This window comes from Macrobrachium nipponense, chromosome 27 (assembly GCF_015104395.2).
Source record: "Macrobrachium nipponense isolate FS-2020 chromosome 27, ASM1510439v2, whole genome shotgun sequence".
NCBI classification, from domain to species: Eukaryota; Metazoa; Arthropoda; class Malacostraca; order Decapoda; family Palaemonidae; genus Macrobrachium; species Macrobrachium nipponense.
The window spans coordinates 8780526-8800525 of NC_087216.1; the positions used below are offsets into that span (position 1 = coordinate 8780526).

A 20000-nucleotide genomic window follows, 5' to 3' on the forward strand; every position below is an offset into this window, starting at 1 on the left:
GTTTTGAGGAAAAACTTTCTTGCTTATGTTGAGAATCACATAAGCATACTGGCAGGCTATTAATGACTGAAGAACATTTAATTAAATACATCTAAAAAATATCAATTTATCTGCATGCACTCTATCTTTACTTGATTCTTAATGCTGATTGACAAAATGAATTGAGAGTACTGTGCATGGATAGATTCAAAAGTAACCATAATAGCATAGCCAAAAATGATAACAGCAATCTCTACTATATTTTAGTTTGCTTTGAGATTCTAACAAATAAAGACAGTTATCATTCACTGTGCTTTATCTGAAATGCCAGTTGCATTACCACTTAGACTAGTTTTAGTAGTGGACTATTTCAGGAGAATTTTGAAATGGCTTAGTATACTTTATGCCATTAAAGATATGAGAACTAAGATATCCATATGTTGTAGGTTGAATCAGTATCAAATGACCTGTCTTTAATTTCAAAGAACATAGACTGGTCTGCTTTTTCAGGATCATGGTATACAGTCTTTGACACATTTTCATATAAGATCTTTTCGTCTCCTTTCCTTTTTCTTTCCCGATGCTGCAGGAGACAGATTCTGATGAAAAGTGGGTAAACTTCACGGTTCCAGGAACATCATCATCATCCATGTACCATTCCAAGGAACACACATTCACAGAGCTTGAAGCTGGAGCATCATATTACGTCCAGATTTCAGCAAGGAATGAATTTGGTTCCAGTGACATTAATGAAACTTTTGCTTTCACAACGCTTGATCCAGGTGAGATTTCCAAGTAGCCAGAAATGAAGAGGTATAAAAATGTTATCAAAATTTCTTTTAGGCAAATTCCAACAAGTAATCGACATGCATCACTTAATAAAAAGTATTCTGTGTACTGTATTACTAATGGGTCAGTCATTAAATTGAATCACCTTACCAGCAATCTAATAAGAGAGATTTGGCTTATATGGCTCTCTGAGTGCTTAAATATTATTTTAATTCTGGCTTTACTTTTCCATAACTGGTCAGTGATGAAGATTTGCTCCAATTAAAATTGCCTTTGTATTCAGTGTGTATCTTGCTTGCTATACATAATCACTTGTATCTACTGCAAAATTTTAAACAATCTGTAATGTAAAATCTGCAAACTTAACAGATATCGAAAGCATTAAATTCTTTGTCATCAATGACATTTTGACTATGTAATTCCATATGTCTGCAGTTGTGTCTCATGTTATTCAGTAGCATGCAATTGTAAGTTTCATGAGGAAAATATTACATGTACATTTACAGTACATGCTGTGAACCTATTTAGCACTACGCATACTCACGAGAAAAAGGTTTTACATATCTACACCCAAGCACATAGGATCATAAGTGCACAAGAACGGCATTTAAAACTTCTTAGACAACCTTAGGTTACAAATAATCCACTTCCTTCCTTTAGATTAGGTTTAATCCATCTCACTTAGAACATAATTATTTTCTGTGGGCATTCTATCTAAAACTTAAAGGAGGTACAGTCGCAAAGGGACCATCATTGTTCAAGCATTAGAAGTTATGTCATTGGATATTTGTCACCTTGTTTAATTCTAATTTCACAAATTTTAAACAACTAGTCCATCATTACTTGTATCTCGGTACTTCAAACTCGTGTGTATGTGTCTGTATGTATGTAAGTATGCCTGTCTGTCTGTGAGAGCACGTTGTGCATTCAGAAATCCCTGTATGTTTCCCTAGCACTGCATCTTCACAAAAACATCAAAAAGCTTCCATAGTGTTCCCAGATGTAGCATGAAGCAATATTCATATTATATCTCTCTTTTGTAGTTCCCAATTACAGGCAAAATTACCTTACAATCATTTGTAGTTCCTATACAGTATTAATTTTGGAAAATAACTCTTCTTACAAACTTGAATTATAGGATATTAGTCAGTGCACTCCCCTTCAATAATGAAAACAGACCATGACGAGTACTGTAGTGTGATGCAAGTTCAACTATTTGGAACTTTGCCTTAGATGTTTATAATTTTATGTAGAGCTGCTTTCAATGACTGCATGAAAAATTATGGTCTTTTGTTTCACCACTGAGATTTGTTTGTATGGTACCACATGATCATGCATAGGCCTAAATATCATCATTAAATGTCTTGAATAACGAAGCCCTTCGACGTCGACCAAAACCTCCGAAAAATTTGTGTGCATGCACACACATCCTGCACATCTTTCAGTTTTGTGTATCGCATGAATCCTTTGTTTCCTAGTTGGCACAGACCCTCCTGATGACCTTCTCCATGAGGAGGAGGTAATACCCAACACCGACCAATACCAAGACGTAGTTTCAGAGGTGGGTGGAGTCATAGAGTCGCAAGCCCCGCCTCTCCCTGAAGTGGACATTGTTACGGCCCAGTCACCTATCATCAGTCCCACCGACAACCTGACAGAAATGGAGGAAATATTCCAAGAAATCTTCAAGGGAAATGAAATCCCACCAGCAGGTAGCCACACATCTACTGATAAGTGAAAAGAAAGAAAAATATCCATATCCTGCAACATGTGATTCAAAGGCTACGGTTGCTATAGCATCTATGACTCAATTCAGATCTTTCCCTTCAAAAGACCTCTCAAAAGGGAATTGGTTTGTTAAAAGTCACTTTTGTTCATAATTGTCCTCATTAGTAAAGAACAAAAAATGGTAGAGTATTTAATGTTATTGTATTGCAGAATGCATAGTAGGTTGGGTAAGTATAAAGATGAACTTCAACATTATTTGCCTTTCATATGGCAGGCGGTGTAATTTTCCAGACAGAACTACTGTCTTCAAAAAAAAAAAGTTCTCAAGAGTAGAACTCAAGTCAACAAATAGTAAATATATTGAGTGATGCTATCTGTAAATTATATTGCCCAACAGCCAGCCAAGGTTTACTGGAATAATTTGCAGTATATATTTTAGGCCGAACAAAGCAAGGAAACATTAATTGTACAAAACACATTCATAATGATCATTACTCAAAACAACATGCAATCCAACCATGAAATTAGGAAGATAAACAGTGACAAGTACTATTCCTCTTAAAAAGAATAATAATGTAGATAGATCACTCTATGAATCAAAACAGTAAACACAGTAAAGATACGGTATGTACATTAGGTTGGAGTTCTTATTATTCCCTATTCTGGGAATGGCTAATTTTTCAAGAATAGCTAGGTTGTAGGCCTTTAATACTTTGAAGGCATGAAAGGAAATATTTTAGTTCATCATAGAACGTAAGCATAGTGATATAGGTACCTGAAGGGTAGCTGATTGAGGTGAGTTGCTCTTAAGGATAGAGAGAGGCATGAGGCTGCAGTCTCATCCCAAAATAATATCTGTGAATTGAACAGGCAAAGGAGTTCTCACTAAGCAAGAAGTTAGGAATGAGGGACTTGAGTGCTGGTAGTGATTTTTAGCACAGTCGACCTCATCAGCTTTCTCTAGAGGGGAATTTGAAAGCAACCACACACCTTTTAAATAAAATTAAAAAAAAACTGCAAAATCTCTAAAGCATTACTAGAGCTCTCAGCCGGGATATCACAAAAGGGAATTCACTGAGTCATCTCTGAACTGGACTGATCAAACCTTTACACATCATCTACAAAGATTGCCCAAGAACTGCTGACCAAACATTTGACCCAACCTTCTTTTGTTGGTGGCTCAGATGTGCTACATCTTCAGAAAATATGATATTAAAGCTACATGCAAACCCAGACCTAAGGTTCCTACAGAATACCATAAATAATATTCTGACAGAGAATCTACTATTCTGTCTGTGGGGTAGAATGGTGGGTCTCCCTCAATGAATGACTGACTTGATGTGCCCGATTGACATTGTTGTGGGAATGAAAGTCTAATTTGTGGAACATCACCAGCTACATTTTCAACAGACATGTAAACATTGTCAATAAGAGCATATTGATGTACCACTTGCTTGAGGGGCCATAGTAGCAAGGCAAGGAAATAAAAAAACAAAGCACAACAGAAAGGTCCTTTCTTCATTCACTCCATGGATAGCCAAGGCTTTCATTTATTCAATAGGAAGTCCACTTTCTCATGTGGCATCATGAAGTCTCGTTCTTTGACAGTGTGTGTGTGTGCCAGGGCATTGATCAGTTGTGACCTAAACTTTGCCAGTACCAGCTTGTAAATTTTGTAAATAGGGACTCTGCTATGTTTAACATAAAACTGATTATCTGTTGAATGGACAGGGTCAATCTTGAGAGAAGAATAACCCAAAGTTGTAACATACTTTCACACTGCTGGTGTGTTTGTATAATTGAAGTAGACATTCTATAAAGTTTCACTACAGTGGTTTCCTTTCTCAGAGGAAAAAACAAAGTTTACTGACATCATCTCAATTCTTAGTCCAAAGAACCATGAAACATTAGTACGTAATGTTATCACTCCAAACTTGGACGCTGACATAAGATACATAGAACTCGTAATAGATCTGTGAAATTTATTCTTTGGCATGTAGTTAGTATAAACTCTGTTACACCTCCTTATCAGCAAAACGGTCTTAAAAGGTAAAATGAAGACTGCAATGGTTAATCATGAAGCCATCCTTCTTAAAAAATAAGATGATCGGCTGTGGGGGTAAACGAGTCTCAAGAACTTCTTCAGGACTCCTGACTGTACAAGTACATATAAGTGGCAAAGCACCAGGATAAGTAGCTGTGAATATAAAAGAAATTCCAGCACATCATTGACGTTAATACCATAAAGCTGAGAAATACCCTTGGATGACCACTAAACGTTTCCAGAGCCAAAAAGTTTTTCTACATGCTTACGACCCCTGCTAGAATTTTATTCCTAAGAAGCCCCTTGATTTCACAAATGAGATATTTTTTTTGCAAATATTTATGCTTTACTATTTTTAGCAACCCTTCATTGCCTTCAGGAATGTGACAAGAGGGATTTGGGATGATAGATCGTCACTAGAGAAGACTGACTTCTGTGCCTAAAAAGTACCATTTAAAAAAACTCAAGACAAGTTGCTTTGCTGAACTGAGCCTTGCTCTTCCTCTGCATGCAAACTGCAAGCCAGGAGGTGCAACAGCATTGACTGATGATGATGATGACTAAAAAGCAATTCAACCAAATTACTGACCAAATTTCATCTCTAGTTGTTTAACCAGCTCAAAGGATTTGTTCTTTGACAAGAAAAACTTGACGACTGAATAAGATTTTAAAAAATGAAGATTCTAACTCAGATTTTTTAATGAACTTTTACCAAAGACATGCCAAGTTCACTAAGAAAAAAAAAACTTGAGAGGCTTTTGTCTATGAGCACCAACAATGTTAATGCAATGACTTTTAATGATGAAACAAAAATATTTGGTCAAAATAAAAATACAACTTGAAGCAACAGTTTGACTACAAAACGGAATAACAATAAGAAAAAAAAAAATGGGACTGGTCAGATGCTCATCAGGCATCCCTGTATGTGGCACACAGTTTCAGTCAGTTCATCTCCAAAAGTTAAGCAACTAATCTCTGGTAGAACCGCTGTCTTTCAGCTGTAACTACCAGTTGGCATTTTTTGGCTATTTGTTCAAGACATTGATGTAATTTTTAACATACTTAATAAAATAACATCAAAGTTGTGAGCAATAACTAGCCTCAATAGCCATAAGGCATTCTGGCATAGTCTAGTACTTTTCACTGACATACTTATTGTGCAGAACCACAAAGTTTTTATACAAATAAACTTACGAATTTCTTTATTCTAAAATACTATTCAAAATTTCATCTTAAAAATGAAATGCTGAACATTAAAACCTAAACATTTAGTGTAAGAAGATGAATCTGATTTTTCAAAGCTTCCAAATCCTTTAATAATACAACGATTCCATAACAAGTATTGTACAATTGTTTTACTACCTTATATCAATATTACATATGGTATATTAAATATAAACCTTATCTGATAAAACAAAAAAAGTAATTGTCATATTTTCTCCATGAACAGTTGCTGATAATATTTTCTGTATAAAATAAAAATTAACACTGTTTGAAATCTAAATCATACAATTTAATACTGGACTTTTTATGTGACCAGAAAATCTTATTAGTATTAATTCCTTCGTTTACTAGCCTAGTAGTACAGTGTAACAGTTAATTGGTATTTGTTATTACATATTTTTGATGAATCAAATCCATATAGCAAGCTGAATTACAACAAAAGAAAAATTAATTTTCCTAAAAACTGCAGAGTTGATATGAACACGGATAACCTTTTGATACTTTTTAAAAATATTATTCTACTACTCATATTAATTGGTTAAAAAGCCTTTGATGGATCATGTACAGACAAGGTAAGACAACAAATTATTATTTACAGTATTTGTATGTGGCACTGCATTTTTTCTATTGTTTTCATACCAATCCACCAGTTTTAAGCTTTTATTTGTAATGATATGAATTCAAAATCTTGTAATGTCAAAAACTTAAAAGGTTCACTAACATTTATTATATTTATCATTGTTAAGAAGTTTCAATATATATCATTTTTGACACAACTTTTACCTAAGATTGCAATTCTTACCTTTTCTCTTGGCAAAACATAACAGAAATATCTATAATCAAATTTTTATGAATAAAGTACAGTAATATGAATTACAACTGGCATGGATAATCTTTTCTTCTTTTTCTTTCCTTATTAACCACTAAAAAGATACTTTTATGACAGAAAAAGCGTCGGTGTCAGACAGTACCTCGGAAACCTTCAGTTTAACCCCAAGAGAAAAGCGAGCTCAGATGGTTGCGTTAGTGACAGCCATAAGTTTATCATCTTTTTTCTTTTAATTTGCTATGAGGTAAGTTGAATCAGAGTGAAGTATTTTTTGGATCAGAACATCATTCACATTAAGTAGTCTACCATGCTCAAGTATATAAATTTCTATGAGGTTTCATTTACTTAAACTATCTATAGATTCTTATTTCAATACAAAAAAATTACTAATATATCTTACAGTAACAGTACTTTACAAGCCATCCAGTTTTGATGAGAAAATAACCGTAGTTTCAAATATTATCTTTATGTTATCTCCATTAAGCAAACAGTTTCAAAAATTATTTGCATATTTTGAGCCTTCAATCTATATATTAATTTATGACATCTCTAATTGTATTTGTATTTTTTCTATTTGCTCTTCCTCAAGGATTTGTAAAAGTAAGCTATTTTTTTCTTAAGTACATATAACCATTTTAACTTCCATTCAATTTTTATTTATGTACTGGCCAGAAAAACAAACAAAACTAACAAAAAATAAATACAGTATACCAATTGTGAAAATTGCAGGGGAGATTTACTTATTTTGAGCTGAGAACCAGCCCTTACTTTACTTAAAATAAAAAGAGGGTAACTGGATGTTTGATGAAAAAATGATAAAATGACTTATGTTTGCAAATCATGACTACTTTCGGTTGTAGATAAAAGCACAGCTGAGAAAAATGTCAGGAATATGAGAAATCTATGAAATGAATAAAAAAGGGAAATGTTCAATGAAGATATTTTCAATACAATAGTAATTCTGACCTTGTCAGTTTGAGTTCGTGGTTCAGTAAGTCCTTTGTTTACCATGAACTTTCTAATTGAGAATGTGCTTCATAATACAAGACAAAAAATACTTATTAGGATTTCACATCACAGTACTATCTGGAAAGACTTCATTTCAAAGTAGTATGAATCCGTGGGTGCTGAACTGTGAAATAAGCAGGGGTTCTACTGTAATGTATTGTATGTGTATATGATATATATATTATTATATATAATCTATAATAATAGTAATTGTATATATAATATACTATATATTTACTACAATATATATAATATATATAGTATACATATATATCGAGCTACAATGTCCTTTAATATCTAATTCGCTCTACCTCGGAATTAATATATTTTCATATATGCTTAACCGAAGGGGAATTTTTTCTCGATAATAGACTTGCCTTGACCAGGGCGCGAACCCATGGATCCTTACAAATCCAGGAACGTCAGTGAAGCTTTATCCTACTACACCACCGCGAGAGCATATATGAAAATATATTAATTCCGAGGTAGAGCGAATTAGATATTAAAGGACATTGTAGCTCGATATATGTATATGAATCACGGAAATGTGATATGACTTATATATACATATATATCATATATATATACATATATACATATATACTATATATATATATATATATATATATATATATATATATATATATAAAAAATCACAGTAGATGCACGTGACTTCATTAAATAAGTAAATACCACAGGAAAATGATAGTCAGAAATACAAGTGCTTTCGTCTTTACTAAAGTCAAACCATTTTATGAGAGGACTCTAAGACCATTTCCAGCTCTGCCAATTCTCCTTAACCCGGCTACCTTCGCTTCACTAAGAGAAGGGAAGAAAAATGACAAACTTGGAGATCTGGCGTACTTTGTGCCACTTCTTCACTTGGGTCAGATCACTGAGACCCTTGGTCAAATCGTATAAAATGGGTCGAGATAATCTTCCGTATTCATTGTCTCGCACAGCAAGCTTCCGTAAACACCATGGAGAGCTCCCCGCGGCGTGTCCTTCGTCCTGAAGAACGCGAATTGGTATACGTGTACAAGTTTTTTAAATGGGAAAAAGAAAATGAAATTTCAAAGTTTGGAATCAATCTAGCAGATGCAACAAAGATATCAAAAGCAACTTTCATCAGATTTGTAAGGAAGCTAAAGAAACGGAAGAAAAATTTAGAGAGCTGGTTTTTAGGGAAAAGAAAAGGAAAAGATAAAAAACTGTAACAAATGTAGACGATTTCGATCGATGCGTTATACGGCGAACTGTATTGGCTTTTTATGCAAGGAAAGAAATTCAGAAGATGACGAAGTTTTACAAGTGAAGGAAAATATTGGGTTTGGTGGTTACAAAGAATCATTTCGTAAACTGCTGCATGAAATTGGTTTACAAAACAAAAATAACGAAGGAAACAATTTAGAGGGACAGTACCAAATTAAAGGATTATATACTTTGACCATTCAAATCTGGGATAACGAGGGAATCAAACTACCCTTTCTCTTTATCTTAGTCTGCCCCAGGACCCACGTCTGCCCATCGATTAAAGGGGTCAAACCAGGTGTGGATTAAAATGGTCAGTAGGATCTGGCAACGTCGCAAATGGGCTCAGAGTCCACTCGTAAATTGGTTTGACTATAAGCAACGCCATCTTGAGACATTGTCAAGATACGAATGAAATACAATTGGAGAGAAAGTTATCAGGTAAACAACAGATCAAAAATACCAGATGGTTAATTGTCAAAAGGGTAAAAGTTAAGAAGATAATCCAGGATTATCGTATATCACACAGTCACAAACCAAATCATAGATTTAACCCTAACAGAAACTACAAATTATCTGCACAGTTCAAAACATGTAAAAACTGAACATATTAATTTTGTTGCTTATATTTATCTACAACTCTTTTCATTATGAAGGTATAAAGTTTAAATAAACCAAGACTTAAATTTAGAACATTTCCATTATTTGACTTGATGAAACAAGATTCAATGATATTCCTTTTAACTGTGTCATTACATGGGATTAAGGCTCTTGACTCCAGTTAATAGGATGATCTAAATCTCTCATATGCACGAAAAATGCATTCGATATTTGTCCAGTTCTCACAGAATTTTGGTGCTGTTTGAGACGTTGTGAAAGAGACTTACCGGTCTGTCCGTAATAGACTTTATCACACTTTTTGCAAGGAATTTCATATATGCAGCCTGGAAGATCTTTAGGAGAATTTTTTATTACTAAACTCTTGACATTAATATTACTGAAAACAACATTAATGTTAAAAAGCTTTAAAATTCTAGGAATATCTAAAAACCTTTCATCATAGGGTAATTTTAAAATGTTATGCTTACTAAATTCAAGTTTGTCATTAGTTGAATGAAAAGTTTTTCTAGCACTTTTCCATGCCACATCTACAAAAGTACTTGGGTATTTAAGTTTCAATGCAATATCATAAATGGATTTAATCTCAGCACCAATCAACTGCGGGCTACAGACACGTAAAGCCCTTAGGAACATCCCAGAAAAAACAGAGAATTCAACATTTTGATGGTAATTGGAGTAGTAATGAACAAAAGAGGCAATGTTAGTTGATTTCCAAGACTGAAAAGGTGAAATGTCTATCATTTCTATGGACAGTTACATCAAGAAAATTCAAATTACAATTTCTTTCTCCTTCTACAGTAAATTTTATAGAAGGGACTAAATTATTTAGATTATTGAGGAATTCCTGGAGATTTTCGTGAACTGGCCAAATACAGAAAATATCCACATACCTAAACCATATAACTTTTTGGGGCAAAATTCTTGGTGAGTTTTATCTAAAAAATTCCATGTAAATATTGCTAAGGACAGGAGATAAGGGATTACCCATAGCCATGCCAAACTTTTGTACAAAAAATTCCCCATTAAAAAAAATTTACCATCTTTGATACATAACCTTATGAGACTAATGAGGTTTGCTACAGTTAAGGGAATATCATGACATTCTAATTCATCCTCCAAATATTTAAGTAAATCATCTACAGGCACTTTTGTAAATAAAGAGACAATATCAAAACTAACCATATTAAAATAACAATTTGTCGAAAATTGTATTTTTCCTAACTATACAAACCTGAGGTCCTTTAACAATAGGAATATACTTTCAGCGTAGCTGGAATTACGGCCGTTGAATCTTGAACAATTTGATTAGGCAGTAACTACCATGGGGCAGGCTAGCCTGCCCGGATGTAAACACTCCACTTTGCCTTTCAGCCCAGGTTCAGATTGAGTGGTGGCATGAGGTGGGCATATTTGTTAAAGGACCTCAGGTTTGTATAGTTAGGAAAAATACAGTTTTTGACAAATTGTTATTTGCTCCTTGTTAAAGGACCTTTCGGTTCTTTAACAATAGGAAGACTCATTGATTGGTGGGAGGAATCTGAGTGAGCCTCTAGAACTGACTGGAGTTCTGTGCACCTAGGCTACTCCTCCTGGTCGTAAGGGTGGGGAGGAGTGCCCTGCTGCCTCTGACAACTTGATCGGAGCATAGGAGCTGCGTGATCAAAAGTCAGACTTCTGGGCCTTTCTGAAATGAGAGGGATCGTGACTCATTCGAAAAAGGGCAGTGAAGAATATTGGCATCAGAGACATTAATGCAAAGTTCTGGGAAGGGGTTGCATTATTGTCAGTCTCCTTCCTCCCCTTGCTAAAGGAAGGAGCAGGACTGCTTCTATGATTCTGATAAGAAATATAAAAAGGATGCTTATGTATAGGCTTAACGCATCAATCGTCCGACCAACCAGTGTGAGTTTGAGTCCTATCCTCAACCCGAAGGACGAGGAATGGAGAGACGAGGCGTGGAAGGGGGAGAGCCAGTCACTCTCGCATCCTTCTTACCTCTACAACTGCACACCATGGACGAGATGCAACTTGTCCTCTCAAGGAGCTGAGTAAGCAAACACATCCTGCAAGCATCCACCACCGGGCCAGGGAAATGAAGTTCCAAGGACCTGTGGGCAGTTCTGAAAAGAAAGAAGGATATGGTCGCAATGACCTATCCATCTTCCTGTCCGACATATTCTTCGGAGTGATGTCCAGTACCCATACTGGTCTATTCGTCTGCAGCGAAGTGTTTCGCGGTCTTGTATCCCCACTGCAGCGAAGTGTCTTGCGGCCTCGTATCCCACTGCAGCAAAGTCTCTCGCGGTCTCGTACCCCACTGCGGCGAAGTCTCTTTGTCTCCTCGGTGGATAAAGACACCGACACTCCATGGTGGGTGTCTATGGTTATGGGTACCAGAACACGCTAGTAGGATGAAGTAATAATTGATCTGGAACTACTGATACAAAGTCAACAGCGTAGCTCGTGACGGTCTTGTACGCTTCGACAGCTGCCCGCTGACTGCGTTCGGTTGTGTGAGGCGAGCTGTCCAAGCATCCGAGGCGTAGTCACGTGACCCTCGCCTTTTGAAGGGTTATGCCGAGAGACCATACAAATCGTCTATCTGTTGCCACCGATGCCGGAAGGCGAGATGATGATTCTCTCAAGGCATGTGCCCAACAGGCGAAAGTCAAATGCCTTCTAGAGACCGAGGTCCCTGATGGCAAGACAGAAGTTCTCATAGTAGTTGAATCTCAACTAAGGAGAAACAACACTATGTGCCGTTGAAGACAAAGGTGATAAGTGAAAGCCGACCTACGTCTTCACAGCCGAATCGAAAGAAGTAGCTCTCAAGATTCTGAACTTAGAAAAGTCCCGCAGATGACACCAACCCATGAAGATGGCTTAATCCCTGTGATTTACAAAGGACTGAAAACGCTAAACTTCTACTTCATTGCTGTTCAGTGAGAAGTCGGAGTTGCAATGAAAGTGGAGCGCTTTTCAGTAATGAAAGCACAGGGATTGTACTGCCTGAAGAACTGCTTCTCATGGGCGGAATCCTCTTCTTCTTCCCAGCTTTATCCAGGGAGGACATCTATATACTTGGAAGTAGAGCTAGCAGGGTGGGGAACAGGCGATGTCTTCCCTTATACGTGTACAATTAGGGGTGAAAAATGAACAATTGTACACCTACGAATACGAGATATATTTAGAAAACAAACTCAGATGTCTGAAGAAATCATTCCGCATTATCGCAGTGGCAGGTGCGATCCAGCGGGAGACTAGGCTACAGACTTCTGTTACCGTGTGGTAAACAGAAAGATGATAGCGAGTCTATTGAGATATCTCTGTCTGAATTCTCGCAATGTTCAAGGCGATGCAGAAGAGATGGTCATTCATGTATGCAAGAATTTCAGCCAACCAGAGACCTAAGTCTGTGATTGTCGGGCAGAGATTCGGTTCGATAGTCAATCATTGCAGAGGAGAGAGACATAATCCGACCGTGCTATCTCAGAGAGCCAGCTGGTACTGGGCTGTGGCAGGCAGCCCATACACCGCTAGCTCTCGCTCACTCATCATCCTGAGTTGCCAGGTAATCCATTCCAATGGATTACCTGGCTAGAACCATCGAGCGCAAAAACAAAAAATTAATAAATAAATAAAAACGCTCGAGCATTTGCATTTAATTGAAACGGATTTCGGTGAATGCAAACGCTGAGGTATTGTTGTTGTAACAATACCATAAGTATCTTAAAATCGAAACTGGTAACTCCTGGGAGGTTGCAGGGCAGTCCCGAGTTGCAGTTCAATTAAGAAGATACTATTCGTCTCAGTCACAACCTGTAGAGTTAACTACGGTATGTGCCTACACCTCGGACAATTCAACTGAAAACAGAAGTATGTCGCGAGGGCAATATACGTAGTATATTTGTAGGTTCCTGTACATAGACCTCCATCCTAAATTCTCTTCCATTCGCGGAACAAGAATTAGGACTGGAAGCCGACACCCTTCATTCTCTAATGAAGAGAGCGAAGGAGAAGTTTTCCCGAAGGAAGACTTCTATGGTGAACAGGATACCGAAGACGATAGTTCAAGCCGAACTGGATGTTCACACCCGTTCTTCTCTATCCCGGGGTTGGTAGGCGATGGACCGCCAGGTCCATCCAGGCTGAGCCCCTCCCAAGATATTCTTCCTTCAGCAGCAGTACTTCTCTTGAATGCTAGAGATTCCAGGAATTCGAGCATTCGGCGATATTCCCGATTATTATAATAACAATTATCTGGGATTCTCGTCTTGCCCACTCTGGACCGTGGTTTTGCCCAAGTGTTTGCAGATCGTAGAAGACCAGAACACTCGGAGAGTGCTAGAAACTCTGAAGAATTCAAAGCACTCGGCGAAACCCCCACCGAATTCATCAGACGATTCTCGGGTGGTGGTCCTCCCGATTCCTGTAGAAATCGAGGATAGGGCAAGATCCTTCCTCAACGACGGGGACTTGCGTCCGGTAGGACCCGAAGGTCCCCCTGGGAAAGCAGTCCCCGACATGGAATCCTACGGAGAACACTCTGCAGGATCCCTCCCCTTCCCGTCACAGCCATAGGGAGAGAGGGAATGGGGGAGGAAGATTGGATACTCTCGCCTTCCCAGCGGAAACTAGCAGTCGGAGAAGCGAGTACGGGCAGCCATCACCGTGCGGTGATGGCCGCTCAGAGTCTAGGAAAACGTTACCGTCTGGAGAAAACGTTTTCCCGAGGAGGGTTACGAACTCGTACTGTAGGCTAAACGTCTGCCGCCACCGTAACCGAAGGGGGAGCCCACCCCAGTCTCTGAGTGCGTGGTCCAGTCGGACAATCACATGAACGGCAGTGATGGTCACTCCGAGAGTCTGGGAAGTGTCATTCATCCTTGCCAGCCCCCCACAATCTCCTCTAACCACTTGAGTGAGGATCCGTTGGTCTCAAGACCAAACCAGGCTCGTGGCCGGACTGTAAGAAGTGCATTCATCACGGTCACTCCTGTTCGCCTCGTTCCTCCCGGTGTAGCCTGAGGAGGTTAAAGGGACAGCTGAGGGGAACCTGATGCTCCTACCCTGCCTACTAGCAGAACCAGTAGGCTGGGAGGACTGCAGGTGATCACCAACCCATGGTGGCGATCGAGCTGCAGGTCTGGACCAGTGGTCTTCTTGCGGAGAAGCGCTGGACCAAGGAATGGAGCGTCGGTCTCTTATGTCAGGGGAGCTGTTATGAGAGCTCCTCCCCTGCCTACCAGCAGAACCGGTAGGCTGGGAGGACTGTAGGCGATCATCAATCAACCATGGTGACGATTGAGCTGCCAGTCTGGACCAGCGGAGAAACGCTGGACCAAGAATGGAGCGTCAGTCTCTTCAGGAGAGCTGCTTGCGATCGGGCTGCACTGTTTGAGCAGCTCTCCGGGGGAGAGCGGCTAGACCGAGAGCAGCGGCGATGGTCCTGAGCGTCAGAAGAGCTGCTGCTGATTCCCCTATCCGTCCGGTCCCGCTGGGAGTGGCAGTCAGGGGACCAGCAGAGTCCGCTGTCGCGGTGGGAGAACGCCCCTCGCAATCAACTCGCTCTTCCCGGTGTAGCCTGAGGAAGTTGAAGGGATAGGAGAGGTAGACCTGAAGCTCCCCCCTCCCCTCGCCCACCGGCAAAACCCAAGTGCTGGGGAGGGGGGGGCCTTGCAGACGCTCGCCAACCCGCGGTGGCGATTGATCTGCTGGACCGAGAACAGCGGCGACGGTCCCAAGCGTCAGGAGAGCTGCTGCCAGTCCCCCTCTCTGCCTGGTCCCAGTGGGAGCGGGCAGTCAGGGACCGCAGAAGTCTGCTGTCGCGGTGGGAACGAGGTCTGTCCTCACGGCACGTCCACACCACTTGGACCAGCTGAGGCTGGTCCAGGCGACCGCTTCCTCGCCTCAGCCTGTGGCCGGTCTGGGACTGTTGCGTCAAGCCTGAGTACCGGCAGCTCGCCACGAGAGCGATCGCTGGCCTGGTGGGAGTCACCTGGGCGACTCCCACCAGTCTTCTGCTCCGTGCCTGGATACCGTACACTCGGTACCTCTCGCGAACGAGAGGCCGAGACGGTACCTGGCGTTGAGGCAGAACCTCTGGCGCCAGGAGAGGAGGTAACGGTGTTAGCCGGTACCCCTCTGGTCCCCATCATCTTCTTCCTTGCGGAAGGAGAGACGGGCCCCGTTCCCGAAGGAACAGGAGGGCCAGTGGAAGCCCCAACTGTCCCACCGGAGTGGGACATACCCTTAGAGGTCTCTGAGTGAGACTTCTTGCAGGGGGAGGAGGCTACCTTCTTCTTCTTCGGCTGGGGGGCCTCGGAAGTCGAAGGGGAAGAGGCGGCAGAAGACGACGGCAACACCTTCCTCTTCTTCCTGGACTTCCTCTTTGCCAGTTCTTCAGGACAACTGACAGGTCTGCCATCCAGGACGGAGTTGGGGCAGTTGCCGAAGCAACACGGCCCAACTGCACCTGTCCGGAGGGGAACCTGCGGGAGTAGCAGTGGAGAGAACGCTTCCTCGAGGAGGCTACAAAAAACTCCTACCTGGCAGGTGAAGCGTCTGCCACCCCCCCGAGACTGGTTGGTCGCGCGAACGTGACTGTCATCTGGGTGGGGCTGTCTCTGAAAGAAAAGGATTAATTAAAAGAAGGCTGGATGGCCCCCCTCCACCGGTCTCTGTGTGCATGGACCCGCGGGAACGTCACGTCAACCCTGGGCACCGGACAATCGCCGGTCTGGCGAGAGTCACCCGAGCGACTCCTACCATCTTCCATTCCGTGCCTGGGTTCTGACACGGTGAGCGAACTCAGCAGTCTGGATCCTGGCTGCACGCTCACCCATAGGTGACCGTACACTCGGTAACGCTTGCAATCGGGCGGCCGAGATGGTTCCTGGTCCGGAGGTGGAACCTTTGGAACCGGGAGAGGAGATACCAGCGGTGGCCGGTACCTCCATGGTCCCTGTCTGCTTCTGAGGAAGGAGAGACTGGCCCATTCCTGAAGGAACGGGAGGACCAGCGGAAGACCCACCTGTCTCACTGGAGCGAGACAGACCCTTAGAAGTCCCGTGACGAGACTTCTTAGGGGGAAGACCACCTTCTCTTTTACGGCAAAGCCTTAAAAATTGAAGGGAAGGAGGCATGAAGATATATATATGATGATCTCGAAGAGGAGGATGACGACACTTGAAGAGCTCTCTTCCTCTTCAATTCCTCCTTCTGCCAGACTTCTACAATCAGGAGTAGATAAACCTCACAGGGCAGCGCGATAGCTTCGTCCAGTGACAACACTCCCGGGTAGTAGTGATAATGAAAATGATTATCAGCAGGGGATCAGTACACACACTCGAGGATCGGTATGCAACATGCTACGAGTCATAGGTACAATTCCAAGGTTAGGATAACCAATTCGAAGAGCATCCAACCAATACTGCTGAAAACACAATCACCACTAGTCTGTAAAATAAGGAAAAAAGAAAATTAAAGTAATGAGAATACTCCTAACACATCCAAGGGCGCCGCCCTCCGAAGTGAGAGGAGATCCCCCAACATCAACACCGCACTCTCATCCTTCTACCATCTTCCGATAGTAAGTGAAAGGAAGAAGAGAAATTACCATAACAACAAAGCATGGACAAACCTTTGAAGTTCCCTTGGTAATTCCCAAGCGAAAGCGTAATTTCCGGATGAATACATGTCCCGTTACAGGATCAATACCACTTACGTTAAATACATGTCTCATCCTCACGATAAATACATATCTCGTCCTCATGCAGGTCTGAGCCAGTATTAAAGGGCGAAAGAATGTAAATAATATGTTGGCATACCTTAGCCGCCGGCTCTTAACACAAGTAGAGGGGCGGTTACAAAGACTATCACAAAGAGTGGGTTTGTTTATAATTGAAAAACCAAGGACAAACCTTTGTTCAGTATTAATATTAAACACCGTATATGCATAATTATTTAAATACAAAAAAAAAAAGGATCCCACCTGGGAAAAAGATCAACGACCAGTCAGCCGGAGCTCACAAACACACGTCTTCTTCGGAAGGCGGCCAAAAGTAAAGTGGAGTAGTTACTGCCTAGCCACATTGTTCAAGATTCAACGGCCGTAATTCCAGCTACGCCGAAAGTATATTCCTATTGTTAAAGGACCGAAAGGTTTGTATTACTTATCGGAACAAATCAAAATTCAAATTTAAACTATTCAATTTGTTTATAAAATCAACAGTTTTTAACATTCGTGTTAGAAATGTTTCCTACCAAAGGTGTACAAATTTTTACAAACCATTTAGATAAATTATACGTAACTGAGCCTACTGAACTAATGATTGGTCTGATAGGGTTATTGATTTTGTGTGTCTTGACTAAACCATACATATAAGGTTGCAGCCCTTTCTCAGTTTTCCGTAGCAATAATCCAGCATCCGATCTTCCAATCCACAGGAACCGTCTGATTGAAACCAAACCGTCTGGTTCTAATCTCAATAATTTAGTCCCTTCTATAAAATTTACTGTAGAGGAAGAAAGAAATTGTAATTTGAATATTCTTGATGTAACTGTCCATAGAAATGATAGACATTATTTTCACCTATTTCAGTCTTAAGGAAATAAACTAACATTGCCTCTTTTGTTCATTACTACTCCAATCACCATCAAAATGTTAAATTCTCTGTTTTTTCTGGGATGTTCCTATGGGCTTTACGTGTCTGTAGCCAGCAGTTTATTGACGCTGAGATTAAATCTATTTATGATATTGCATTGAAACTTAAATACCCAAGTACTTTTGTAGATGTGGCATGGAAAAGAGCTAGAAAAACTTTTTATTCAACTAATGACAAACTTGAATTTAGTAAGCATAACATTTTAAAATTACCCTATGATGAAAGGTTTTTAGATATTCCTAGAATTTTAAAGCTTTTTAACATAAATGTTGTTTTCAGTAATATTAATGTCAAGAGTTAAGTAATAAAAAATTCTCTTAAAGATCTTCCAGGCTGCATATATGAAATTCCTTGCAAAAAGTATGATAAAGTCTATTACGGACAGACCGGTAAGTCTCTTTCACAACGTCTCAAACAGCACCAATATTCTGTGAGAACTGGGCAAATATCGAATGCATTATTCGTACATATGAGAGATTTAGATCATCCTACTAACTGGAGTCAAGCAAGAGCCTTAATCCCATGTAATGACACAGTTAAAAGGAATATCATTGAATCTTGTCTCATCAAGTCAAATAATAGAAATGTTCTAAATTTAAGTCTTGGTTTATTTAAACTTGATGCCTTCATAGTGAAACAAGTTGTAGATAAATATAAGCAACAAAATTGATATATTCAGTTTTTACATGTTTTGAACTGTACAGATAATTTGTAGTTTCTGTTAGGGTTAAATCTATGATTTGGTTTGTGACCGTGTGATATCCGATAATCCTGGATTATCTTCTTAACTTTTACCCTTTTGACAATTAACCATCTAGTATATTTGATCTGTTGTTTACCTGATAACTTTCTCTCCAATTGTATTTCATTCGTTCCTTGACAATGTCTTAGTAAAAACGAAAGCGCTTGGATTTCCGACTATCATTTTCCTGTGGATTCGCTTATATATATATATATATATATATATATATATATATATATATATATATATATATATATATATATATATTGGTAATCAGCAGGGTCCATCAAACATAAAAAAAGTCCATGGTTTATTACAAAAACGTTTTGCACATAACTCAGTGCATCTTCAGTCTGTAAAATAAAATAAAACATACTCATTACAAATAATTATTTATAAATAACATTAAAATGTAAATAAAAACATAACAAAATTAAAAAAACTTAAGAATTAACTTTACTTTAAAAAACTATCACAAGAATGTGTCATAAGTAAAGGAGAGACCCAGTGCCTAACAACCTGTTAGAGTGGATAAGGAAGAACGAATGACCAAGACTGCAGACCTACCCAAGACTTCAGTTATATTAGATATGGAGGGGCAGCAGATACGTTGGAGTTTAAAGACAGAACCAGCCGTTTAATGTATATAGACTCAAGGGTGGTGAGGTAGTTACTGTGGCTTGTACCACCAATAATAGAAAAAATGGTTTCTTATCAACTTGAATCCTGCGTATGGACGCATGGTTCCTAATATTAGAGAATTCTCCTTGCCCGGTTCTGAAACTATATCCCAAGGTGACTGCAATATCTCATCTGCAACAACCATTCGGCAAGAACCAACATAAATACCGGGACGTCCCGGGCACTTAAATTTGTAAATAATGTTGGATCTCATGAAGGTCGGCAGTTTGTCTTTGTGGTTGAAAAATGTGCAAGTCTTAAGAGGATTGATAAGAAACATTTTTCTATTATTGGTGGTACAAGCCACAGTAACTACCTCACCACCCTTGAGTCTTTATACATTAAACGGCTGGTTCCGTCTTCAAACTCCAACGTATCTGCTGCTCCTCTATATCTAGCATAACTGAAAGTCTTTGGTAGTTCTGCAGACTTGGTCAT

General features: G+C 39.7%; 1 protein-coding gene across 1 annotated transcript in view; it reads left to right on the plus strand.

Moving 5' to 3' along the window:
• Window positions 1–20000, plus strand: part of LOC135200799 (brother of CDO-like) — a 34425-nt gene that overhangs the window by 8700 nt on the left and 5725 nt on the right. Inside the window, exons 10-12 of the mRNA XM_064229449.1 lie at window positions 569–761; window positions 2247–2480; window positions 6711–6837. Coding sequence (XP_064085519.1) covers window positions 569–761; window positions 2247–2480; window positions 6711–6826 — 543 coding nt within the window. The 3' untranslated portion in view covers window positions 6827–6837. The remainder of the gene's footprint in view (window positions 1–568; window positions 762–2246; window positions 2481–6710; window positions 6838–20000) is intronic.